The 24246-nt window shown below is 54.5% G+C and overlaps 11 protein-coding genes across 11 annotated transcripts; 8 read left to right on the top strand and 3 right to left on the bottom strand.

Annotated features, from left to right (window-relative positions):
• Nucleotides 1-1487: 1487 nt before the first annotated feature.
• On the top strand, nt 1488-3480 carry PG994_006588 (uncharacterized protein; the record flags this gene model as incomplete). Its single annotated transcript, XM_066857997.1, has 3 exons — nt 1488-1902; nt 2008-3204; nt 3290-3480. The coding sequence occupies 3 exons, from the start codon at nt 1488-1490 to the stop codon at nt 3478-3480; spliced, it is 1803 nt and encodes a 600-aa protein (XP_066717266.1).
• A 1309-nt stretch (nt 3481-4789) lies between these two features.
• On the top strand, nt 4790-5687 carry PG994_006587 (uncharacterized protein; the record flags this gene model as incomplete). Its single annotated transcript, XM_066857996.1, has 2 exons — nt 4790-4811; nt 4945-5687. The coding sequence occupies 2 exons, from the start codon at nt 4790-4792 to the stop codon at nt 5685-5687; spliced, it is 765 nt and encodes a 254-aa protein (XP_066717265.1).
• A 347-nt stretch (nt 5688-6034) lies between these two features.
• PG994_006586 (uncharacterized protein) lies at nt 6035-7060 on the bottom strand (the record flags this gene model as incomplete). The annotated part of the gene is made up of 1 exon (XM_066857995.1): nt 6035-7060. One exon carries the CDS (start codon nt 7058-7060, stop codon nt 6035-6037), a length of 1026 nt encoding a protein of 341 aa, XP_066717264.1.
• A 542-nt stretch (nt 7061-7602) lies between these two features.
• On the top strand, nt 7603-11088 carry PG994_006585 (uncharacterized protein; the record flags this gene model as incomplete). Its single annotated transcript, XM_066857994.1, has 5 exons — nt 7603-8023; nt 8107-8554; nt 8623-9943; nt 10003-10831; nt 10937-11088. The coding sequence occupies 5 exons, from the start codon at nt 7603-7605 to the stop codon at nt 11086-11088; spliced, it is 3171 nt and encodes a 1056-aa protein (XP_066717263.1).
• Nucleotides 11089-12031: 943 nt separating this feature from the next.
• Nucleotides 12032-14155, bottom strand: PG994_006584 (ADP-ribosylation factor-binding protein GGA2; the record flags this gene model as incomplete). Its single annotated transcript, XM_066857993.1, has 4 exons — nt 12032-12238; nt 12293-12807; nt 12862-13555; nt 13610-14155. 4 exons carry the CDS (start codon nt 14153-14155, stop codon nt 12032-12034), a joined length of 1962 nt encoding a protein of 653 aa, XP_066717262.1.
• A 667-nt stretch (nt 14156-14822) lies between these two features.
• PG994_006583 (uncharacterized protein) lies at nt 14823-16052 on the top strand (the record flags this gene model as incomplete). Its single annotated transcript, XM_066857992.1, has 1 exon — nt 14823-16052. One exon carries the CDS (start codon nt 14823-14825, stop codon nt 16050-16052), a length of 1230 nt encoding a protein of 409 aa, XP_066717261.1.
• A 911-nt stretch (nt 16053-16963) lies between these two features.
• On the bottom strand, nt 16964-18635 carry PG994_006582 (uncharacterized protein; the record flags this gene model as incomplete). The annotated part of the gene is made up of 3 exons (XM_066857991.1): nt 16964-17369; nt 17463-18371; nt 18616-18635. 3 exons carry the CDS (start codon nt 18633-18635, stop codon nt 16964-16966), a joined length of 1335 nt encoding a protein of 444 aa, XP_066717260.1.
• Nucleotides 18636-20754: 2119 nt separating this feature from the next.
• PG994_006581 (uncharacterized protein) lies at nt 20755-22018 on the top strand (the record flags this gene model as incomplete). The annotated part of the gene is made up of 2 exons (XM_066857990.1): nt 20755-21477; nt 21524-22018. The coding sequence occupies 2 exons, from the start codon at nt 20755-20757 to the stop codon at nt 22016-22018; spliced, it is 1218 nt and encodes a 405-aa protein (XP_066717259.1).
• A 240-nt stretch (nt 22019-22258) lies between these two features.
• PG994_006580 (uncharacterized protein) lies at nt 22259-22612 on the top strand (the record flags this gene model as incomplete). The annotated part of the gene is made up of 1 exon (XM_066857989.1): nt 22259-22612. The coding sequence occupies one exon, from the start codon at nt 22259-22261 to the stop codon at nt 22610-22612; it is 354 nt and encodes a 117-aa protein (XP_066717258.1).
• Nucleotides 22613-22714: 102 nt separating this feature from the next.
• On the top strand, nt 22715-23698 carry PG994_006579 (uncharacterized protein; the record flags this gene model as incomplete). Its single annotated transcript, XM_066857988.1, has 3 exons — nt 22715-22924; nt 23363-23456; nt 23577-23698. 3 exons carry the CDS (start codon nt 22715-22717, stop codon nt 23696-23698), a joined length of 426 nt encoding a protein of 141 aa, XP_066717257.1.
• A 130-nt stretch (nt 23699-23828) lies between these two features.
• On the top strand, nt 23829-24026 carry PG994_006578 (uncharacterized protein; the record flags this gene model as incomplete). Its single annotated transcript, XM_066857987.1, has 1 exon — nt 23829-24026. One exon carries the CDS (start codon nt 23829-23831, stop codon nt 24024-24026), a length of 198 nt encoding a protein of 65 aa, XP_066717256.1.
• Between the last annotated feature and the right edge of the window lie 220 nt (nt 24027-24246).

Here is a 24246-nt window from a genome sequence, read left to right as displayed (position 1 = left end):
CAAATATATACTTACATAACCACAAATCCCTGGAACATAAACTACATATCACAGCCCACAAGAGCCTCGATGTACATCAAAGAACTATCCATAGATATGATAGAAACCACCCTAGAACCGTCATTAAAATCCGGCGTGGAGCCGCCTGATCAGGGATCGCGATCCTTGGATCCAAGTATGCAGCTATGGGCCCAAAAAGCAAATACTGGCTGGCATTGGCTTCGGTGCAACCTCCTGATTATAGTACGTGCTATGTCTGGGCAAAGACAGAGGCGACGTTCTCTCCATGAAATAACATGTACAGGGCTGCATATCTGCAAACCTGTCACATCGTGACACCCCGCCCTGCATACACATACATGTCGCTCCCAGAACGCAACCCACACATTTTTCCGTCCAGTGATTTCGGAATTACATATCAACCACCATGCAGGAGAGTGGCACAGACCGGTGTGAAAGCCACCCCGCTTCCTGCATGCATGAATTTTCCAGAGTACCGCACCGCACCCGCCCCGACCTAGTGACCCCGTCTCCTATCTCCACTGGTCGGGCTCTACCCGCTTACACACCCCCACAAGACGCGGATCCCGAGGGATTTCCATACAGTTGGGTGTGTAGGTAGTTTGTCTTGCATCACGTTTGATTGGCTATCCATTTCCACAAGCGCCGCCCTTCTACACTGTGACAAGGGCAGTAAGGGCTTGGTTCTGATTCAGCTAATAATTGACTATGGCACTTCTTGGGGCTCTGGTCTGTCTGTCCCTTCTTTCTTTTCGGGAGGGTGATTCGTCAGGCCTATATACACCTTGTCTGGTATCCTTCAGACGTCCTTTTACCCCTTAGCCGCCGTATCCTTCAGGAATGCAGTTATTCGTTGGGCCGATATGCATGCCTCTGCTGGTATACGTGTGACATACACCGAAGACGGGAAGGCGTACGACTGGCCCCGTGGAGGCCGTGGCCTAGATCCCGTGATATTAGGATTAGGGCGATCCACTCCGTACGGCCCGGCAGATTCGTCGGAAAATGACATTGCCATCTGGGGGTTTTGTTCGCTTAACCCTGACATGTATTGGGTTGGGGAATCCTTCAGGCAACCAACAGCATATCATGTCTTGGCCCGACACGGTTCAAGACTACCATCGCTACCGTAGATTAGAAATAGGAACGAAGTACACGACGATAAGAGTTCCCAAAGAGGCAGCGAATACGACCAAGACCCAGGAAGGAAGGGGGCGGTTCGACCCCCACTATCTTGCTGACCTTGCATTTGCTCTGTTGTAGTAAAGTCATCGGGAGTCAAAAGATGCGAAAGTGTGACATGGTGTTGCTTCGCAGCCGTGTTTCCGGTCTCACGGGCCCCATCTATTAGTAGGGCTAACTCAGTGGTCCTCTTCTGGTCTAATCTATTTGACCTTCACGAAAGAATTCAAAGACACAAGTATTACACCCACAGAGAATATATTACTCGTGATCAGCTTAAGAAAATGAAGGACGCAACGGTGCCGACTCCAGCGGCGTTGAGCCTGGCAGGAGCAGCCGCGGGCCTTGCGTTCCACCACCTCTACACCCGCCACGTCGAGATTGACTTCATCCTCGTGCCTATATTCCTCGTCTTCGGGGCCGTCTGCTTCTTGGCCTTGTACTTTGGGGTCTCGTGGCTGCACCTGCCGGCCACCACAGTTTGGTACTACCTCTTCGTGTTCACGGGTACTTTCGCCTTGAACACTACCGCCTCCATCCTGCTGTACCGTGCCCACTTCCACCGCCTGAAGCACATCCCTGGGCCATACTTGGCGCGGCTCAGCACCTTCTGGACCGCCCGCAAGGCCTCTGGGGACTACCGATTCCACGTCAGGTTGCAGGAACTCCACGCAAAGTACGGAGATGTCGTGAGAATAGGTGAGCACACTCCTCCACAATGCTTCGCCCATACAAGCCCCCCATACAAGCCCGTGCATACATCCACTCCCCGCTGACACATAGACTGACTAATATGGACTGCAGGCCCGCGCATCGTCTCCCTCGCCCGAGCCGATGCTCTGCTCCAGACGTCAGCGCTGGGCAAGTCCACCTTCTGGGCGCATGTCGAGACCGAGGACCGGAAGAAGAGTTTCGCCATGTCGCGCGACCCGGACGACCACCGGGTCCGGCGGCGGCCCTGGGAGATCGCTTTCAGCCCCAAGCACCTGTCCAAGCACGACGGGGCGGTGCAGGATGCCATCGGACTGTTCATCGACCGCCTCACGCCAGACCAAGACAGCGCAGCAGCAGCGGCCCGGGTTGTCGACATCACCGACGCCGTGTCGCCACTCACCTTCGACGTCACGGGCATCATTGGCTTCGGACACAGCTTCGGCGCTACGGCGCGCGAGAGGGACGGACCACACCCGGCGCTGGCTGCCCTGCGGAAGGCACACGCCGTGCTGGGGTCACTCCGATTCGTGCCCTGGCTTTTGAGCCTGCTGTTGAAGATACCCGGAGGCGGAGGCGACTTCGCCCCCTTTCTGAAGCTATGCGAAGGTGTAATGAACGAGCATAGAGCAGAGAGAAGAGAGAGACAGAAGCTGGAGAAGACTGGGAAAGAAGATCCGGTCGAGGAGGAAGAGGCAAACCTCGATGAAGAGATCCGTGGTCAAGAAGGACGCGGAGGGAATCCCAAGCCCGTCATTGCTTTCGTGCTGGATGCGCTCGAGAGAGGGGACCCCAGCGCCGCGCCCACCCCCGAGGCCCTGGCCGACGAGAGCCGTTCCATGATCGCGGCAGGCGCGGACACGACGCAGAGCGCGATGACCAACATGCTCGGCTTCGTGGCCGCGCGCGGCGACGTCCAGAGACGCCTACAGGGGCTCGTGGACGCGGCGTTTCCCCACGGACCCTCGTCGTTTACGTACGCGGGACTGCTGGCTGCAACGGAAACGATGGGCTGGATCGATGCCATTATCCATGAGACCCTGCGGATCCAGCCCTCCGCGCCGAGCGCCAACCCGAGAGTGACGCCCCGACATCAAGGACTGGAGATCGGCGAGAGCGTGTTCGGACCGCGCATCTGGATCCCTGCCGACGTCGAGGTCCTGCAGTCGCCGTACGTGATTCACCGAGACCCGCGGTGGTTCGCGCGGCCGGACAAGTTCCTGCCCGAGAGATGGCTGCCTGGTTCGTCTATCAAATGCGACAGGGCTGCGTACTTCCCCTTCCATCTAGGTAAGACACCGTATGATGCGCGGAATGATGCCAGTGCTTTTACTGTGACTTGAAAAACTGACAAGGATTGAAACCTAAATAATAGGCAAACATGCATGTATCGGAAAACCGATGGCTATGGAGGAGATGCGAAGCGTGCTTGCCCGGCTGGCTCTCCAATTCGACATGAACTTGGCACCCGGACAAGATTGGGAGGAACACCAAGCGAAAATCATGGATCATTTCACCATGTCGTTACCGAAGCTCTATCTGACATTCAAGGAGAGAGGTGTATGACATCAGACAGGACATACGACTTGATGGGCATGGCCGCATGGATGATTGGTGATTGGTAGGAGAGTGGCCGGTTATTGCACAGACTTCCTTCGGGAACAGACGTAGTATCAGGTCAACTGAATATTCTGCGGCTGCTTCTCGCAACAGTTATCACTGTCACTGAATCAGACGTAGACTGCGAGCATTTATCTTTAAAGAGACGGGCGAATTCATAGCAGCAATGCAAGTCACAAGTACTGGTGCAAGAATGTATCGATCGAAAAATTTCTCCAGAATCCAATGGCGGCCGGAGCCGCGAGCAGAACAGAGGGTAAGCAATCGAAACTGTTTCGTTTATCCTCCCATTTCCCCTCCAACATGCCATTGTAGAAAGGCGTAAAGCCAGAGTGAATAGGGAGGAAGTGTTTGTTTTATGTGAGGAGAGAAAGAGAAGGAAATTTCTAAAGCCCAGATTTCCTGCGCAGACATTTGACCTGTCTGGCGGGTGGGGCCCAGCTTCTGGAGGAGGGTTGTTCCGGTGGGACTCGATTTTTTTGGTGGGCACCTAAGGTAGGAGTGTGGCGGGTTTGTGGCTGACCACTATCAAGTCATTTAATTGCAGCTTCTAACCTATTGGAACTGTTTGGTAAAGATGTTGCGAATACTGAGCCGCCCGATTGAAACTTCACATCAAACTACTCTGGTCTATTCTCTCGTTTACACATTTTATGAGAGTCCAGAGAAGTTCTGAAAGAAACCCTGGTCCTTGCCAGTACTCGGGAGGCAAGGAGCGTATTTGACATGAAGTGATTCTGATAGTCAAAGGGTTCTAATGAACTTAATCGAAAAGGAGACCGATACAAATGCCATACCTCAGTTTACAAGCCGTACTCCGTACAATGTAATAATTAATATGGCACTGAATGCTCTTTGGACTTGCACAACTGGCTATGAATGAGTCACCTTGGGCTTCCACCCAATCAAGGCACTGCTAAACCTAATAGTGCCCCGCCATACTATTGATCAGGCGTGCCCAGTAATGTTTGTCTCTTTGAGAATCAAGTCTTGTGCCTTTATTACGTCGCTTTCTTCAGCCCAACGCAAGGATTTGCATCTTAGACAAGCATCTTGTTTGCAAATCAGAAGTCGACAAGGCAATTGAATGTCGGGTTTATCCCACGCTTTTGCTCGCCAGTCTGATATAAGTCTTGAATCGACTGTTTCGGCTTACTCTCCATCGCCAAACAACCCCACCATCCCACTACTGAATACCCCTCCTTGTTACATTCAATCCCTCCCAATCAGCACCACACTCGACAACATCATCAACATGTCTGGACGCGGCGGACCCGGTGGCAACTCTAGGGGGGCGAGGCGGCAAGTTCAAGAAGTTCACGCGAGGAGGTAAATAAAATTTGTCCCTTGAATTCTCTCCATACTAACTTGTCCCTCTACAAATTGCGCTTGCTAACACACGTACGTCAGGCGGCAAGCACTTCTCCCGTGACCTGCGACCCCTCGACGCCGATGGTAACGAAGTCAGCATGTGGGCCGATGGCACCAAGAAAGACGAAGATGACTCTTCCGAAGAGGAATCATCCGAAGAAGAGTCCGACTCAGACGAGGAGGACGCCGGTCCTTCCTCGAAGACGCCCGCCGCCGAGCTGAGCCGTGAGGAGCGCCGGAAGCAGAAGGCCGAGCAGAAGGCCGCCGCCATCGCCAAGAAAAAGAAGGGCGCCGTGCAGGTGGGCGACATGCCGAGCGACGACTCGGAGGAGTCCTCGGACGACGACTCGGCCCCGATGCCCGCGAACCCGAACCACTCCAAGGCCTCGCGCAACATGGCCAAGGCGCCGCGCACGCCGGCCGACGACGACGGCGTCGCGTCGGCCACCAAGGGCATGAAGAAGCTGTCCACCAAGGCCGCCGGCGCGCCGGGCGCGTCGGGCGTGCCCATGAGCCGCCGCGAGCGCGAGTCCATGGAGGCCGCCGCCGCCAAGGAGCGCTACCGCAAGCTGCACGAGGCCGGCAAGACGGACGAGGCCAAGGCCGACCTGGCGCGCCTCGCCGAGATCCGCGAGAAGCGCGCGGCCGAGGCGGCCCGCAAGCAGGCCGAGAAGGAGGAGCGCGAGGAGCTGGACAAGGCCCGCCGCCAGGAGATCGAGGCCAAGGAGGCCAAGAAGCGCGAGGCGGCGCTGGGCAAGCCGGCCAAGAAGGGCAAGAAATAAACGCACGGCACCGTACAAGTAGTTGAGCAGAAAGGACGGTAGAAAGTCTCTCGTTGAAATCGCAGGCTTAAGAACAACGAAATATCATCTACTGAACCCAATCTTGAAGAAAGCAAAGCGTAGTACTAGCGAACATCATACGTGCCCGATGAAAGACAAACATCCAATGAATGCTTGATTCGTTGGTTATTGGCTCTTGGAATTGATTGATGTTGTGATTTGATTCGATGCTACCTACAGTGTTGGGTATCTGGAACCGAAGCGCCAAAGCAGATTCGAAGACTATTAACATGAGCTGATTTTACATTCCTGCAATTCCGTCTGTCCCGACACTGTCTTTCCAGAACTCATCGAAATTGATGCCCTCCTTTGCAAATAGTTCCCGAACTTCCTGCGCCACAATCTCCTGCCTCTCGACCGTGAACCCGCCGGGTCGCGTGACTTCGAATTGCACCACCTCGATCCAGCGGAAGAAGAGGTCCTTCCTTGCCTACGGCCGTCAGCGCATCGCGAAACAGGAAGATCTGCCGCCTGCGTTCCTTCTCCTCGGGCGTGACGGGCTTGACGCCGTCGCTCAGGTCGACGGCCAGCCAGCCGAACTCGTCCGAGTGGACGAGGGCGAGGAGCCGGAAGGTGTCCAGGGTGGCCATTTTCTTGTCGACCATGGCGGTGGCGTCGACCATGACGCCCCAGTCGAGGTCCCAGGCCTTGTTCATCATAAGGTAGCCCGTCTTCTCGCGCAGGTACTCGGGGGAGGTCGCCACCGCCACCTGGGCCAGCAGCAGCTCGCGCGAGTTGTCGTGCAGGGCGACGTCATCCTTGAGCGCGGCGTCCCAGCGGCGGCTGCGGCGCACGACGACCTCGTCGTCGCGGAAGCCGACGTGCCAGCGCCAGTTGACGGGGTTGGCGTGGCGGGCGCCGAGGAAGAACTCGACGGGCCAGGGCCAGACGAAGATGAAGAGGACGGTGTCGAGCAGGAAGTGGCCCGAGCGGCGCGCGATCTCGGGCAGGACGACCTTCCAGAAGTCGTGCTCGGCGGCCACGATGGTGGTCGCGTTGGGGTAGCCGAGGGTCGAGGCCAGCAGCTGCAGGTACCACTCGCCCATGCTCCAGAGGCGCCAGCAGAAGAGCGCGGTGATGGCCAGGTTCATGGCGACGGGCACGGCGAAGATCTGGCGCTTGAACGCGGCCGGCTTGGGGTCCACGTGGATGAGGTAGGCGTGCTTCTCCTCCAGCGTTGCGAGCAGCGGCTGGAGCGCCTGGGGCGGGCTCTGCAGCGGCGCCGGCGGCTTGCCCGAGGACAGCTTGTTTCTGGTTGTGGACGAACTGGCGGCGACCGTGGCCGGTTTGGCCGGCTTTCTTTGCTTGGCCATGGCGCCAATGGGGGGAATTAGGACGTGACTTATTTTCCCTCAGCCGTGGTAAGTAGGTATGGAAGGAAAAGAGAGTTATTCGTTACGTGTCACGGGAGTTACCAGAGATGAGGCTGATAGGGGTCGGGTTAGGAAGGCAGCCTTTAAAGACGTGGCTTGGAGCTGGGTCCAGAGCTAATAAGCTAGCAGCAAGCTTGGTTGTAATAATACTTTTTGTTGGTAGGTTTTTGTACTGGCAGGGACCAGGGGTGGCGACGTCAATTGGATGAAGTCAAGGTCCACTTCTTTTTCGACAAGCCAATTCGCATCTCAAAAGATTGATCGTCGTCGCCCTCAAAAGTGATCCGAGCAAGAGCAGCTTTCTTTCAGTTGCTGTCTTCAATGGGAGGTTACCACAGTAGTCATCCGACATGATGCTTCGCAGAAGGGTACCAGTGGTATGTCCAAACCGTAACAATTGCAGGCATGCGTCCTACCATATATGCTGACCTCTTCAATCTAGCAGCGCAACCCGTCCATTTGCGCCTTCTGCCAACACCGACATGCGCTGCGACCAGCACGACCCCAATTCCAGCAGAGGTTATTGCTCTACAACCAGATCCCTTCGAGACGACGGAAACGACTCGTCCAAGCAAGATGGTCCTGCGAACCAGTCTTCCCGATGGGGCTCTGGAGGAATTCCGGGAGCCCGTGGAGGCTGGGGTTCCTCGCCATTAGGGAATCCGTCCACAGAGAATGATCTTCTGCCACATGAGCTAGCAGCACGCCGCCGACTAGAAGAAGCCTTGAAGCCGAAAGAGGAGGCGACCCAAAAAAACCCCAATAGGCATGGCCCGCGTGTTGAATTCAACCCCCAAAGGCAACGGCACAACCGTAAATTCATCCTGGCCGAGGAGGCCGAGATACGGGCCAACCGTAGATCGGTCAAGCTCCCTCCGCCGCCTCCAGGAAAGCCTCCGCCGAGTCAACTTCCAAAGCATTGGGCAGCCCCATCAGGAATGGAGTTAGGACCGAGGGTGCCGAGACAAGCTAGGATTATACAACAGACTGGGCGCAATATGGACATGCCGTCGTCGGAACCCTCGAGGGGTTCCCCGCAAGACTTGGTCCTGTTCCAATGGAAACAAATCGACCAGTCTCAGAAGATACACGTCAGCCCGATGCGCCTGCCGTGGCATCAGACAGCACTGCTCAGAGTTCGGAGCCTCGAGAGACCCCACCGTCACGACCACTTGTCAGAAAGTCTGCGGTCGATTATTCGAAGGCAAAAGAGGAGCAATCTGACACCACCACTGACAAATCCCTCGATAACGTTCTTGATAACACGTTTTATTCCCGAGACTCAGGGAAGACTACACCTTCAAATGGGATCCCTAAAATTAACCCCGCCGTTGAAGATGAACTCATCACCTCCCACCGGCACTTTGACGGGTTGTCCGAAGAGTCTCCCGAGAAGTCGAAGGATCGACCAAAAGAGCCCGAAATTACCAGCACGTGGGGGTCTTTAGCCCGGAAACAGACAACAGAGAAGTCTAATAAGGAGGATTTCTGGGCCAAAATAGATGCCTTGAGCCGTCCTGTCCATCTACGCAGCCCGTTTCACAGCCCGTTTCACAGCCCAAATCAAAACAGAGCGAGACCTCATTCGAGCAAGCGTTTGACAATGCATTCTATAAGCCACAAGATTCTTCGCGTCCACAAGGTCGGAAACAGGAGAATGATGAATGGCCTGTCTATGAGCGAGAGCCTCCCCGAAACCGAGAGCCTACTAGGCAATCTTCTAGACCGACGTCTGAGTTAACGGCGAGGGAGCCGCCCAACGATGAGACGAACGGCTCCGGTGATGGGCGTCGCAAGGCGCGGGGTAAAAGCGAGTGGGATGCTGAGCCGTTGTTCGAAGAAAGGCAACAAGCCCCACAGCGTACTGACCGTGGTCGCGGCGGCGGCAAGCAGCGTGGTGGACGAGGCGGCGGCCGCGACCGAGAGTCAATGTGGGAGGATGAAATGGACGAGGATAGCCACGCCGCGTACGAGGAGCAGCTTGCGATACAGAGGGAGAAGGCGGAGCGGAAGGCTCGGAAAGAAGCTGAGCGTGCTGGGCCTATTTCTATTGTCCTGCCCGAGCTGATCAGCATTTCGAATCTGGCCTCGGCCTTGAAAATCGAGAAAGAGCTGTTTCTGGAGCAATTGGCCGATTTGGGCTTCGAGGGCATCAATCTGGACAGCATCATGGCAGGCGATACCGCCGCTTTAGTAGCCCAGGAATACGGCTACGACCCTACCGTCTTATCCGATACCGAAGATCTCAAGCCGCGTCCTCCACCGGCAGATCCTAGTGTATTACCCCCTCGTCCACCTGTTGTCACCATCATGGGACACGTCGACCACGGAAAGACGACACTGCTTGATTACCTCCGGAAAGCATCAGTCGCGCTCCAGGAGCATGGCGGTATCACACAGCACATTGGTGCCTTCTCTGTGAACCTTACGGATGGGAAGAACATTACCTTTTTGGACACTCCTGGCCACGCAGCCTTCTTGTCAATGCGACAGCGAGGCGCCAATGTCACGGATATCGTGGTCCTGGTGGTTGCAGCTGACGACAGTGTCAAGCCCCAGACCATCGAAGCTATCAAGCATGCTAGGGCAGCCAAGGTGCCCATTATTGTGGCCATCAACAAGATCGACAAGCAGGGAGCTCAAATTGATCACGTCAAGGCTGATCTGGCAACCAATGGTGTCGAGATCGAAGATTATGGCGGCGATGTTCAGGTCGTTTGTGTTTCGGGCAAGACGGGCCAAGGCATGGATGACCTCGAGGAGATATCTTGGCCCTTTCCGAGATGCTCGATATGCGGGCCGAGACCGATGGGCCTGCGGAGGGTTGGATTCTGGAGAGTAGTCTGAAGCCGATCGGAAGGGCAGCCACGATCCTCGTAAAGCGTGGCACCCTGCGCCCTGGTGACTACATCGTCGCTGGCACGACATGGGCCAAGATTCGCCACCTCCGCAACGAAGCTGGCGATGAAATCACGGAGGTACCACCTGGCACTCCTGTTGAAATCCTCGGCTGGCGCGACCTTCCCACCGCGGGCGACGAGGTGATCCAAGCACCCGACGAAGGACGTGCCAAGGCCGCTGTCGACTACCGCGACGGAATGCGTGATCGTGAGAAGGACGCCAAGGATCACGAGCAAGTTGTCGAGCAGCGTCGACTCCTGCAAGAACAGCGCGCCCTCGAGGATGACGATGTCAAGAGCAATGGCCGCCGCCGCGATTACGGTACCTGGGGCATCACCGAGGCGGCCCCCATCGAGGGCGGTGCCAAGTCGGTCAACTTCGTGGTGAAGGGCGACGTGCACGGGTCCGTCGAGGCCGTGTGCGCCAGCATCCTCGAGATCGGGTCCAACGAGGTGCGGCCCCGCATCCTACTGGCGGCGCCCGGCCACCTCACCGAGAGCGACGTCGACCACGCGGCGGTGTCGCGCTCGACGCTAGTCAATTTCAATTTGCCGATCGCGGGGCACATCAAGGCCCTGGCCGAGGCCAACGGGGTGCCCATCCTCGACCATAACGTCATCTACCATCTCCACGACGACGTCAAGAACGTCCTCTCGTCCCACCTGTCGCCCGAGCTGTCCACCAAGGTCCTCGGCAAGGCCGAGGTCCTCCAGGTCTTCCCCATCAACGTCCGGGGCCGCAAGACACAAGAACATCGCGGGCTGCCGTATCCGCAACGGCGTGGTCGCGAAGGCGAATTGCTTCCGTGTCGTGCGGGATGGGGAGACGATATATGATGGTACGTTTTCCCACTTCATCCCTTCCCAGCTTTTTTATCTATTGAGAGTATGTTACTAACGCAGTGGCCAAAAACAGGTGAACTCGAATCCCTCAAGCATATCAAGAAAGATATTATGGAGGCCCGCAAGGGTGGCGAGTGTGGTATCGGCTTCGAGGAATTCCAGGACTTCAAGGTCGGTGATGTGGTCCAGGCGTACGAAGAGGTGCAGACTAAGAGGAGTCTCTAAACTGGCCGATTTTTCATGCTCCTTCCGATCAACCACGATGTAGGAGCCTTTTCTCCCTGCCCTCCTTTTCCCGGTCAGTGAAATTCGCTAAATGTACGTTATGGTGGGTGGTCATTTGCGCTGCTCAGGCTAGTCCTTCTTCGCCCTAGGCGGCCTCGGTCTGAAGCTCTATGAAAGAGATGAACGAACTTGGTGTCAGGTCCTCGCATTGCCTTAACTCTGGTTGGGCCCTGATTGTTACGAGAACTTCCCCTACACTTTTGATGGGGTATCTCCCGTCACCATTTAATGGGCGTGCCACTCAATCGCTCTATGCTGGCGCGCACCATCCGGAGGAACAACCCCGCAGTACAATGGAGATGAGGCGTTGTGTACGCTTGAAAGAGGAGTCCGGCACGAATATGCCCGGTGCTGGTTTGATGGTTTCTGACATGTATGAAAATCATGTGTATCATACGAAATGTACCTTTGTACAAACACTGTATAATGTATATAGATGCGAAGACGAGAAATAGACGGGGGAAGGGAGAAGAGATTTCGGCTCATGCATCAATATGCAACTCGCATTTAGGCAGAAGGGGGGATGGATATACACCTGATTTCAACGCTGTATATACTTAGAGGAAAAGACAATCAATTCCACTACATCACTCAACAGAAAGAGCCATGCTTCCTATGCTTTGACTGTCTGTTTCTGTAAACAAAATCGCTTCAACCCGCCCCCTTTTCCCACAAGCTCCTTCACCCAAGGCCTCCCAAGTCCAGCAGAGGCATGTCACTACTAAAGCCCAAAGAGTGGTAGGTTTGACGATGTTCTGTTTTCCCACGTAGAAATAAGTCACTTGGTCGCTTCTTTTTCTCTCAGATACATTCAAGCCCAGGCATTCCATCATTGAAAGACCTGAGTATTGAACCCCTTCCCCACCATCGTCATTATCCCTCCCTACGCAATGCCGAACTCCGCCACGTCGCCCATCTCGTTCTTCGTCTCGGAGCCCAGCTTGTAGCTCACACGCCACCGCAGCTTGATGGTCTCGACCTTCTTGGACTTGTCACCGGCGTGCCACACCTGCATGTTCTGCGTGACGCCGTACTTCTGGTTGGGCTGTAGGTTGCGGCCCGTCTGCGGTTGAAGTTGGAGTTCGTAACCCTAGAGTGGTAGGTTAGTCAGTACTAGACATGATTCATCGGAAGAGGTACATACCTTGGTAACGGCGAGTTGGAAGTGGAGCTCGCTGACAGGTTGGGCTGTGTTGCTGGAGAAGGCAAAGGACAGTGCCAGCGCATTGGGAGATTGCACAGACCTCGCGGCCTTCATGTCGATTTGGACCTCGCCGGTCTTGACGACCGCCGCGTGGTCCTTGGGCAGGGAGGGCGCCTCTGGTGGCAGGGCTGAGGAGAACGACCACTCATCGTCTTCGTTTGCCGCTGCAGGCGCCGCGGGTGCGGGTGTAGCTGCCATTGCTGAAGGTTGTGGTGTAGCGGGCTTTGATCCAAACATAGGGGAGGTCAAAGCCGCGAAAGGGTCAGCTGCCGACTTTTGCGGCGGTTGGCTGAAGGCGGAAAGACCTTGAGGCTGAGGGGTGCTGGATTGGGATCCTGAAGGAGGCGACGTAAAGCCAGAGAATTGGGTGTAAGAGGGAGGTGTTGGGGCATTGACAGCGCCGGTTGCGTTCGAGTTCTGGGTCATTGAGGATAGTAAAGGTTGACCGGGAATGTCTGTTTGCGGGGTTAGCAACGCTTCTTTCGCTCGGGGATCATGGGAGGACATACTGCTGTTAGCACCGAAACCCAATGAAATACCACCACCCTGTCCAAATGTGCTACTGCTACCGTCAAGAGACAAGCCCAACAAGTCGTTCTCAACACCAGCGGCCTGAGAGCTGGATTCGCCGTTGTTGCCAGACCCATTGGTTCCAGAAGCGTCGGCGTCGAAATCGATGAGCGACAGCTCGTTTGCTGCAGAGCTACTGGCCTGACCCCCGCTGGATTGCAACGATTGTATAGGTGCACCTTGCGCAATCGCATTGGCGCCTTCGATATCGCCCTTCTTCAGCAGCTTCCACCGCTCGACAGTTCGGTGTATACTGTCGTTGATCTCGAGCAGCTTTGCGACAGCCTCGTGGTCGTCGGATTCCTCCTCGCACATCTTTTGGATTTTCGGTTGGGCGCTGGACAGGGCCGACGCCAATTCCTCGAAGACATCGCCCTCGGTCATCTTGTCGCCAGGCTTGAAAGCAGCCAGGTTTTCCTCCAGCAAACGGGCCTTGGCCTGGATCTTCCCGACATCCTCGGCAGCTTTCGCGCGGTAGTCCGTCTTGCTCCTCGTGTCGAAACCAGCCATTACCTTCATAAGGCGGTTGGCTTCTTGCAGGTCTTCGGGGTTGCCGCGGCGAATGAGTTCCTGGAGTTTAGCGGATTGGGCTTCGCGCTCTTCTTCCTCCATCTCATCGGCTGATTTCAGGTTCTGTTACACATTAGGTATGGCAAAGAAGATAGGTCGAACTCGTAGGAATCTTACGTCACTTGGGTTCAATACGGCCGCATCGTCGCGTCGCACTTCAGGGAAAGCGTAGCCCTTGTAGCTGAGAAGCCGGTGCATATCCCGGATGAAGCCCAGGTCTTCCTTGTAGCGACTCGTCTCGCATATCGTGCTCCTCCATTCTTCAATGGCTTCGAGGATCTTGGTCTGGACTCGCGTGGGGCGGATGGGTGGTCGTTCGGGGAATCTCCTGACCAATTCGTTCAGGAACTCCTTGGTGGCAATTTGCAAATGGAAAGGATAACCGCAGTTTTTCACACAGATATCGAGAAGGTTGAGGGCAAGCAATGCAACGTTGGTGTTGCGATGGTTTATGTAACCGACAATGGCGACGGCGGCTTCGCGTGGCGCACTCCCCTTTTTGCTATTGATCAGATCGGCAATCTCGAGATTCAGAGCGAGATTAGGTTCGTAATTCTCCGGACTACAGGCACTCTGGATGAAGCGCTGGAGTTGCGAAGGCCGGGGGAATCCCATCTCGTTCCAGCGGTCTCTGGCCGCGGCCCGAGCGGAGGCAGCCTCCATGTCGGCGGTTTGCGGCGACGACGATGGCGCTGTCGGGTCGGGGATTGGATAGGATCGTCGATTTGTCGGGTGCAAGGGCGGAATGATGTCAGATAGACGAGTCTGAAATCAGGTACGAACCGCTTCGCAGAAGTAAAGAATAAAATACTGGACTGGGGGCTACGACGTGGTCACGCAGTTGGGAAAGCCATCAGTGACGTCTCGAAAAGCCACCTAGCCGCAGCTTCGATAAGTGGTAGATTGATTGATGGGATACTGAGTGCAAGTGGGTAACGTGTTGGTAGGCAGCGCTACTGCTATCGAAATGAGGGACTGGATAGAAAGTTGGGGACAGAACAGGCATCTCCTCCCACTTGCAGACTTGCAGTTGTCCCTGGCAGGCACCTGGGTACTGGGCACAACTTGCAGCGCCTCAGTTGACTAAACTGAAGAATGTGGCTTGAGTTGAATCAGTGTTAGCGTCTAGGCGTTCAGCTGGCTCCAGGCTGTCTGAGATATCCCTTATCGTTATCGATCAACAGCACCCCACGTAAAGATCCAGATCTCGGAGCAGTCAAAGTGACGCCAACATTTCCGGAGTCGTCGCCTCAGACCTGCCGCCTTACATCCCAGCGCTTCGAAACTCGGCTCCATCGACCTCGTGTCCTACCTTCGCCGCTGTAATAAAATGGTCCGACATAAGAAAGACAAATTTACTGGCCGCGGCGGCAAGTCGCATGGCCCTCCTCGCAACTCGCAACCCCGCGGCGACGATTCTGAGGACCCCACCAACGGCGGCCGCCCCCCATTCAAAGCCGCATGCTGGGATCTCAACCACTGCGACCCGAAGCGATGTTCTGGAAAGAAGCTGATCAAGCTGGGGCTGATGCGCGACCTGCATGCCGGTCAGCGACATAACGGCGTCATCATCACGCCCAATGGAAAGCACACAATATCGCCCGCCGACAAAGAGCTGATGGACCAGTACGGTGCCGCCGTCGTCGAGTGCTCCTGGGCGCGCACGCAGGAGATCCAATGGAGCAAATTCGGCGGCAAGTGCGAGCGCCTACTGCCCTACCTGGTTGCCGCCAACTCGGTCAACTACGGCAAGCCCTGGCGCCTCAATTGTGTCGAGGCCCTGGCCGCCGCCTTCTACATCTGCCGTCACCCCGACTGGGCCGAGCAGATCCTGGCCCCCTTCAACTACGGCGAGTCTTTCCTCAAGATCAACTCGAAGCTGCTCAAGAAGTATGCCGCGTGCGAGGATGAGGCTGGCATCAAGAAGGCCGAAGCCGATTGGATGGAGCGGCTGGAGCGCGAATACGCCGAGAACCGAGAGGAGGAGGACGGCGACGATCTGTGGAAGGGTGGCAACCTCAACCACAGGATAGAAGTGCCGTCGGACGACGATGAAGAAGACGAGGAGGATGGTAGCTCCGAGGATGAGGACGAGGACAGCGACAAGGAAAGCGTGGACAGCATATACCTCGGCAAGAAGAAGCAGCCACAGTCGCAATGGCCGAAACCCGGCGAGTCATCAGGCGGGCGAGACGACGAAGACCGGGACCCCTTCGCCATCTCGGACGACAGCGACGACGACATGGAAGAGATACGGCGCCGGGTGCTTGCATCCAAGACGTTCGCGAACCCCGACAACAACGCCAGTCAGAAGAAGAAGCCCGAGACCGTGCCTCGGCCGCCACAGCAGAAGTTCCAAGTCGACCCCCACGCCGAGCCCGATTCGGATAACGGCGACGATAGCGAGGATGGCGATGATGATTTCGACAACATCATCGATGCCACGCCCGTTACGGACAGGGTCGGTCTGGCGAAGCTGGAGAAAGAACGCGCCCGGGCCAATGTCGTCACCAGCCGGTCCTTCGTGACTGGCGGCGCAGAGGCGCCCAAGAAGTGGTAGAAGCTGTCGAATAACACCAAAGCAATCTTCCATATCGAACTGTAACTGTGATTCCCGATGTAGAGTGCTTAGACCTGTAGATCTCTACCCAGGACAGGATCCCTATCCGTCCCCTACTCCTACTCCCCTCGACCATTCCAACCCAGGTCATCCATTTCAACACAAGTGTACGTAAGTATTGAAGGTAAGTAGGCACGATCTGTTCCCCTTCATCCCTCGGGGCCCACCAAACTACTCATTCATTTCAAATCCCCAAATAATTTCTGCTTCACTCGACGCTGAACATTCTACGACTGCTACAAAGGCACTCATTATCGTTTTTTCAACAAACAATCATCCATCCGATGTGGTGTAGTGGTTAACATTAGACGCTCTCACCGTCTAGCCCGGGGTTCGATTCCCCGCATCGGAATAGATTTCTCTTTTTGCAATTTGCAACACTATTTGAGTTGACCAAGATGAGTTTGCTCTCCAATGTACGAGTAGCGCAAGCCTAACATTTTTGTCCCACGTAACCTTGCGATAGTTGATTAGAAACAGGCACATTGCTGACGGGACAGCTGGTAATCAAACGTGGTCTTGTCTTTCTTATCTGGTCGTCGCGTATGTTGTAGCAACTTCGCCATCGCCCATTGTAGCAATTGCTTTGTGAGTTGAGAGTGTCTATTACATCGTCTATCATCACTATCAAGAAGCATCCGGATCTGTCAGATTATACCGCTGTGCTGTCCGGACACTCTGGGCTTCTCGATTATCTGTGTCCATTTCTCATCATAGTGTACACATGGTGCTTCTCACCGGTTCAGTACTAGCTTACTGAGCAACCATGTAGCAAACAATCAGTAAAACCATTAACCTATACTCGAAATCAAACCTTTGCCGCTCCTTTGCTGGCAATACCGAACGCATATCTAAACGTCCCAGGGTGAGACGACGTCTGATTTCTCCGGGTCGTGCCCGTTCTTCTCGAGGAACTCGTTCCAGTGTTGGGTCAAGGGACTGAGCTCTTCGTCTGTCAAGTTCTTCGCTTTCTCCATGTACTTCCGTAGAGGATCTACCATGGCAATGAAGCCTTCTCCCGACATGCGATTGGTCATGAGTTTCTCAGTGACCCAAGCGTCGAGCCATTGCACATGTAGAGGATGAATTTTGGCACCATTTGCGTGGCTGACAATGACAGTACCCGCATCATGGTCACGTTTCTCGGTTGATGCCAAGGCATACGATTCGTCGGGATTCCCGTCGAACCCAAACCACCTAGCCTCCACGTTCTTGCACAGACCGAGTGTGGAAATGCCAAGATTGGTGTTGGGTCGACTGAGCATCTAAGGAAGGCCGACCAGATTGGCCCAGGGTGAGGGGTATCGGATGGACTCTAGCGCCTTGGATGGTATCTGGACGCTTTCGTACCGGGGAAGCACCTCCTGTCCATGCGGCAAGAAAGGCGCCAGGCGCTGGATGTCGACATCGCAGTTGATCTTGATGGCGGGCCATATCTCGCAGTCGTAGAAGCTGGCGGGGTACCGTGACGGGTCGGGGATGCAGGGACTCAGCTTCATCGACAGGAAGAAGTCGACGACGGACCGCACGTCTCGTGCCGTAATGTCCAGCATGTAATTGTCATCAAGCATGCCTTGGCGATCGGAAAAGACGATGAAAGCTCCATGGTGGATCATGGTGTGGCCCGGGTTCGGCGACAGGCGCATCACTGATTGGTTCATGTCATCGCTGTCAGGAAAGACGTCGGATTGGACGTAGGTACCAGCACACATAAGGTGGAGAGTGTGACCGCATCTGCGGAAGGGGATGCTGTAGTTAATCACTATGTTGCTCAGTCTGAGCAGTGGAATGTTATCGGGAAACTCCTGCGTCAAGACACTGGAGATGTTGGCATCGACCTCGTCCCCAGGTGCCTCGTCGCCGCTTTCGACCCAGACAAGCTCGGGCTGCGATTTGAAGATGGGGAAAAGCAGCATGCGATGGGCGCCGTGGCTGGGACGCTCAGAGGGCGCGAAGCTGCCTGCCATGTCGCGGCAGATGGCCTTGTGGATGGGCCAGTCTTTGTCCTGGCACTTGGTCGAACAGTAACGCGCATGGCAGCGACCACACTGAGTCGAGCCATGTTCGTCACACATGACGCACAGCTTGTCGATGTCTGGGTCATGTTTCTCCATTGTTCTTCCATCGTCAGGTAGAGGGAAATAGGTCTCATCCTTGAACCAGCGATGATATTGTGGGAAGAATTCCACCCGCGAACCTCCATTTTGGATAGTGCGTGATGCCTGGTAAGACAGTTCAGGGAATATCAGTTTAATGACACTGAAGAAATGTGGCAATTATATCGCAACACTTGCCGGTGAGACGGGCGAGGTGAGGCCAATGAAAAGGGAATCTAGAAGACCTTTGATTTTTTGGAACTTCGAAGGGCGGTTGCCTTGAAAAAGAGAGGAAAAAGAATCTCTGGGCACTAGGTGAGGCCCAGGTGAAGCATTAAGTGGCACTGATTATTCAATATTGCCTGGAAGATATGACGGGAAGGTACGACTGGGCAAATGCTACGTACCTTCCTTTACCAACGACCATGGCGTCTGAATCGTCATGGCCAACCTGGATTTTCCCGGACTCCTCGGTTGTGGTTTTATTCTAGATATTCATTTCTTAACAGCTTGCCTCCCAATGATTCTGGAGATGTCGTCTTATTTGCACAATTGTTAGTGTCCGACACAGATAGCTGGTAATACGGGAGTTTGATGCCTCGTTAACCACCATGTACGTATTCCGCGGGTAGACCACCACGTGCTGACCGTGCATCATTTTTACGACTTTACGGAGATGATCCGTTTACTCTAGGGAGAAAGAAACCCATGAGGCAACCCAGGTTTTCTTGGTAATGATGAATTAGAAGATATGATGACTGAATAGAACGTCAAACTGTAATTAGTTCAAATATCTAGATGTTATCCTAGCTCATTTCTTGCAGCTCGCGTACCGCACGTCCGCAATGGGCTCTGCGTAAATAACTCATGAGTCTGCTGCGCTTGGTTATACGCGCCCATTTCGTACAAGTTGTTGCTGCCCAGTTGTTGCCTTCCATCGTTTCCCATCTTTGAGTGATTTCCTAACCCCCCTCTCGTTTCATTCTGTCTTCGTCCTCGTCTCCGGTGTATCAATACGTGATAACCAACGCTCCCAAAAATGAGCAAGCCGACTAAAGCTGCCCCAACTCCTACTCCGGCCTTTGCTCCTGCATCCAACCCCGAATGAGAAGGAGGCTCGGCAGGGTCTTTCGTCGGTGCTATCCCGTGGTTGATTGCCGTGTTGCTGCCCCAGGGAGGTCGGTCGCCTGCCAGTTCATCTGTATCATTGGGGCGCACAGCACGAGGAAGCTAAACCCGACGCAGTTCTGGACTCGACTGAAGTGCCCGGAGCCAAATCCCCATCGCAATTTACGACGGTGTACACCTCCTTTGTTACGATGCGCATGCACGTCTGTACTGACTTCAAGGTAGTGTGCTTGGTGCAAATGTACTTGGAGGGACAGCAACCAACGGCCGTTACGCCAACCGTGGGAGGGAACTGGAACGCGAAGCCCTCGCCGTCCACGTCACTGGCCGTCTTGGTGCAGGCGCGTGAATGGTCGACCGGGCACGATAGACCGGGTGAGTACAGGCCCCAGCCGCGCAGATCCCCGGCCTTTGGTATGTTAACGGTCCGGGCTCCTTTTATTGGCGGAGGCCAGCAGGAGGCTTGGTCCCACACCTTGTAGGTATTTGACGAGAGTTGGCATGTTTGGCCCGCCCAGGCGACGCAGGCTGATGTACTGTCGCAGCCACCGGCTATGGGCGTCACGCATGTGGGATCGGGGTAAAGATAGTAGTTAGAGGCCCGAGGATAGTACGCGTGGCGGCCATGTCCAGGTTCGGGTCTCAATCTGGATCTTGGGTAGGTATGGAACTTCACCGCTTGGGGGTTTAATAAAGAGAAAGACCACACCCATGATGCGCGGTCCAAATTTTTAAATAACTGCCAAACACCTTTTCATGTTATTGCACGATCAAGATCAACAGATGATACATAAAGTGCTAGCTAAAAGAAGGTAAGAATACGTACAAATGAGAGAGCCGTCTCCTGTTATATATAGACAAAAGAAATGGGTGAGTCAGCGCGTGACCCCTGCTAGGGTACTTCTACTCCTGTATTTCCTGCAACACATGTTTAGGACTTATATACCAATGCCACTGACGCCACTAATTATATGTTTATATATTATATGTACTAAGAAGGCTTGGACTGTACATAAAGAGGGGTCGTACCGCACAGGGTTACCAATGACGTTTTAACACTGCCACCACCAACGATACGCTTATGGTGACGCATACCTTGATACGAGCTTCGGTGTTACATGGGGGTGGCGGCAGCGGTGTGGTGGGTGCAACATTGGCACCTCGACCGAAGTGATTGTAATTAAGGCTTTGGTTACTGTTGGAACTGTGCAAGTTTGCTACTATCCGTATCCAAGGTGGTTCAGAAGTTAAAACAATGGAAAACATTTCGCTGGCCTTTCTCCATTTAACTCAACTCTGCCAATAAAGAAAGGTTGCTTTCCTATATAGTATCCATAATAGGTGAAAAATTATTAAAAGTGATAGCATCACTTGCTGAAAACGGCTTGGCTGAAAGCGATCAAATCTAGAAGACGAAAATGGCTAATCAATCTGGTCCATCCCTCAGCATGCTTGAACTATTGCTTCCCGAACTACTCGAAATCATCTTGGCAGCAACCGGTTTGGATGATCTCCATGCGTTTATTCGCGCCTCACCTACCTTATACCGAGTCTTTTGCCAGACCAAAGCGTCTATTATTCTGAAGGTCTGCGCCAATGATCTTGGTCCGGCCATTCGAGATGCAATTATCTTGGCGTCGGTCGGTTATGCTCGAGAGGACGAAGCCGTGGCTGCGTGGAAAGACCGTCTTCTATCGAGGAAAGACAGGTGGCTGAAAGGTGTCTCAACCGATGAAGCATTGACCGGAATAGTCGTCACGATCAACAGGACCGTCCAGTACTTCGTCGACTTCTACACGCGTAGTCGGTTCACCCGCTTTGAGAAGCGGCTTGGAGGACAGCCAAAAGATGCCTGCACCGGCACTCTGAGCGCGACGGAGCGCGAGAACCTGTCGCAGGCCTTCGTCCGCCGTCAAGCCATCGTTAATATGTACCGCCTCTCCCTAGACACGCGCCCAGCTCAGGCCGGAAGCGAACTCGCTGTCATTGACCACATTCTGGCCCTCTTTGAGCCCTGGGAGAAGGAGCAGATTGCGCAAGTCGATAGCTTCGTGTATGATCTGTGTATCGCCCTCCAGGCCTGCGAGAAGACATACGAAGAAGGGGTGCCGCGGATGCAGATTTGGCAACGGCAGTACGGTGTATTTGAGCCCCTTTTATATCTCCCTCGAGGGACCATTTTTGCAGGAATACTACCCGCAGCTTCCGGCTCTACGGCGCAAGATGACGCAAGCGGCTGCCGCGGATGCGGAGCTCATGAACCGGATCCTTGCGTCGAGACCCTTTCGCGGCAGCGACTCCATGACGTGGGTCGGAAAAACCGCCTGGAAGTTCCTGCGCGACAGCCACTGGCAGCCGAATCCGAGCACGTCGCCTCTTCCTCCTTCGGGGCCCCCAGTCCCATGCAACCTGACCTCGCAATCACCAGTTGAGCCCCCATGGGGTTGGTTGGACGCGGTCGGTCACACCGGAAATCGATGGGGCGACGAGCTGTACGTTAAGCTACCCCTATTCGCCAACCGACACGCGTGGATACTCAATTCTCTGAAGAGAGAGGATTTCGACAGGTGGAGATGGGCTGGTTTTGTGTTTTGGGATAGGAGCCGTGTCAAGATATTAAATAGAGGTCTGCTCGACCACGTGACTACAAGCACCGGCTGGCTGGCAAACCTTTATGAATAAAGTCTACCAGCCTTATCCAATTGATACCAATTATTACTACATGTACCTATGTAGATAATCTCCGTATTATCGTGGCTGGTGGCTCAGCCACCGTGGCTAAGGCAACTGTACGGAGGTCGCCGTCAAAAGTCTTTGGCCCCCCCCCCCCCCCCAAAAAGGGGTTTGTTTATCTTGCCTTTCCCCTTCATTCTCTCTGTTACTTCAAATCATACTGTTAATCAATCATCCAACACCGCAACGATGCCGTGTCATACTGATATAGCAACGCGCGCTCTTGTTATTACTTTAAAGTCCCCTCTCTGCGGCAAAACCAATGGTGAAATCGAGGCTGCCACTGGAGTCAAGAAATGTACGATTAAGACCATCTACGCACGCGCAATCAAGGCTAGATTCGACCCCAACGCGAGGCCCTTTGTCATACGCAACGAATGGCTTGCTGACAAGCCTCGATCTGGCCGGCCTCGCACGCGGGGCCGTAAGCTCGATCATGTAGTGCCATCTGACTTGCAGAACGGCTCCGAGGCTGAAAGTGCTGGTTCTTCTGGGCTGTTGCCACCGAGCGAAGAACACGGGTCGGATTTCCACCCTAATTAGAACCACCACCACCATCATCATCAGCAGCAGCAGCAGCAGCAGTGGTTCCATCTGCCACATCCCGCGTAATAAAACTGTCGTTAGAGTTTCAATACAGCAAACATGGCCGGCACCGACTTAGCTGAAGTGGTCCGTGGTCAACTTGATCTGTTCACCAAAAGTCGCAACGTCTTCTTTCTTCAAGTGGGCGATAATAGCGCTGGCGCCCCGGAGTTCGCACTATATCTCGCCTGTTCCCAGTATCTAGAGGCAAGCTGGCTCATGAAGGAGTTGCGGGAGCTCCAGGTCCAAATCAGAGCCACACAGAAGGATGTAAGTAACCACCGGTGTAATATCTACAAATTCTCCGTCGCTGACCAGAATCTTTAATTTGTGTTCGATATGCGATATACCCACTTCGTCATGGGCGGTTGGCAGATCTCTTATGCTAATATCGCCATGGCCTTGGGGATTGTTCATGGGCTCTCCCTGGGAGCAGCTGCAGATGTCCAGCCTGCCATGAAGGCGCTCTAATTTCGGGTATGAGCAGATGGCAGAAGACGTGAAGCAATGGGAAGAAGTCCGGGAAAACGAGTGTAATGCAGGCCCTACCCATACTCGGCGTTCAACCATGGAAAGCCCACCAAGAGCTTATCGTCCTCAGGTGTCCCCGCCTGGCGAAGCTGGATGAGTTTATCTACATCCCGAGAAATCGCTCGTGCGAATTGCTATTAAATCAAGCCAATAATTACAGAAACCACTCGATTTTAGCACCCCGGGACCCCTGGACCTGCAACGTACAAGAGACCTTCATGCTCTCGTGCTGTACGAGTTTCTGGCCCAGAACAGTCAGTTTGTTACCGTAGTAAGTCATGTAGACTCAGGGTACACTCCGTTGCGGATTCGGTAAATGATGATGGAAGCATCCGCTTGAAGCGAAATGAACACGGAAGTCCGATGCATCGTCGAACTGTGGACCACGCAGAGAGGCTTCAGGGAGAAGGCAAGTTCTTCCTCGAACCAGGAGAGACTCTTCCTTGCGGATTCCGCTTCCTGAATCGTGAAGGAAACACTGCTCCGGCTGTCCTCCTGTCTGCCCAGGGCTGAGCCATATTCGAGCAAGTAGTAGCTGCGGCGTGAAGGCTGGACGGAGGCGCTGCTACCGACGTACCCAGGATCTTACAGCGACACATTTTAAGTCTTAATGGTGATAGCGGCTGCGGCAACGGCAACAATAATGACAAAACGACAAGCTGGCACCGGCGGCTGCTGGGTGGACCTGAGACACTTCAGTTTGCGTCCCCCTTCCAAGCGGACTCCCCACTTTGGGACGCAGTCGAGCGACTACATGCAGCTGCACTTTGGCCAGCGGCTATCCGTAATACTCCTGCTCTTCCTACCCGCTCTGTACGGCGGCATCCACCTCAGCGCCTAGAACTCCATGTTCGGCACGGATGCGGAGACGGTCATGTGGCGCTGCTCGGCCATCGTGATCATGACGGGCTATACGTTGTTTTGCGTCCTGGCGTTCGGACTGGGTAAGCTGATACAGGTCCGTAAACGCGACGATTACTTGGACACGGCAGTTCTGGTCTTTTGTATGTGGTGCCTGATTTTGGCTTACGTTGCCGCGAGAGTCTAAGCCAGCTGACGGT

The sequence above is a fragment of the Apiospora phragmitis genome (genome assembly GCF_038363925.1).
Source record: "Apiospora phragmitis strain CBS 135458 chromosome Unknown utg000006l:1.0-5683423.0:1.0-5690449.0, whole genome shotgun sequence".
NCBI lineage: Eukaryota > Fungi > Ascomycota > Sordariomycetes > Amphisphaeriales > Apiosporaceae > Apiospora > Apiospora phragmitis.
The sequence above is the reverse complement of the archived record's forward strand: the minus strand, read 5'-3'. Positions and strand labels throughout refer to the sequence as shown.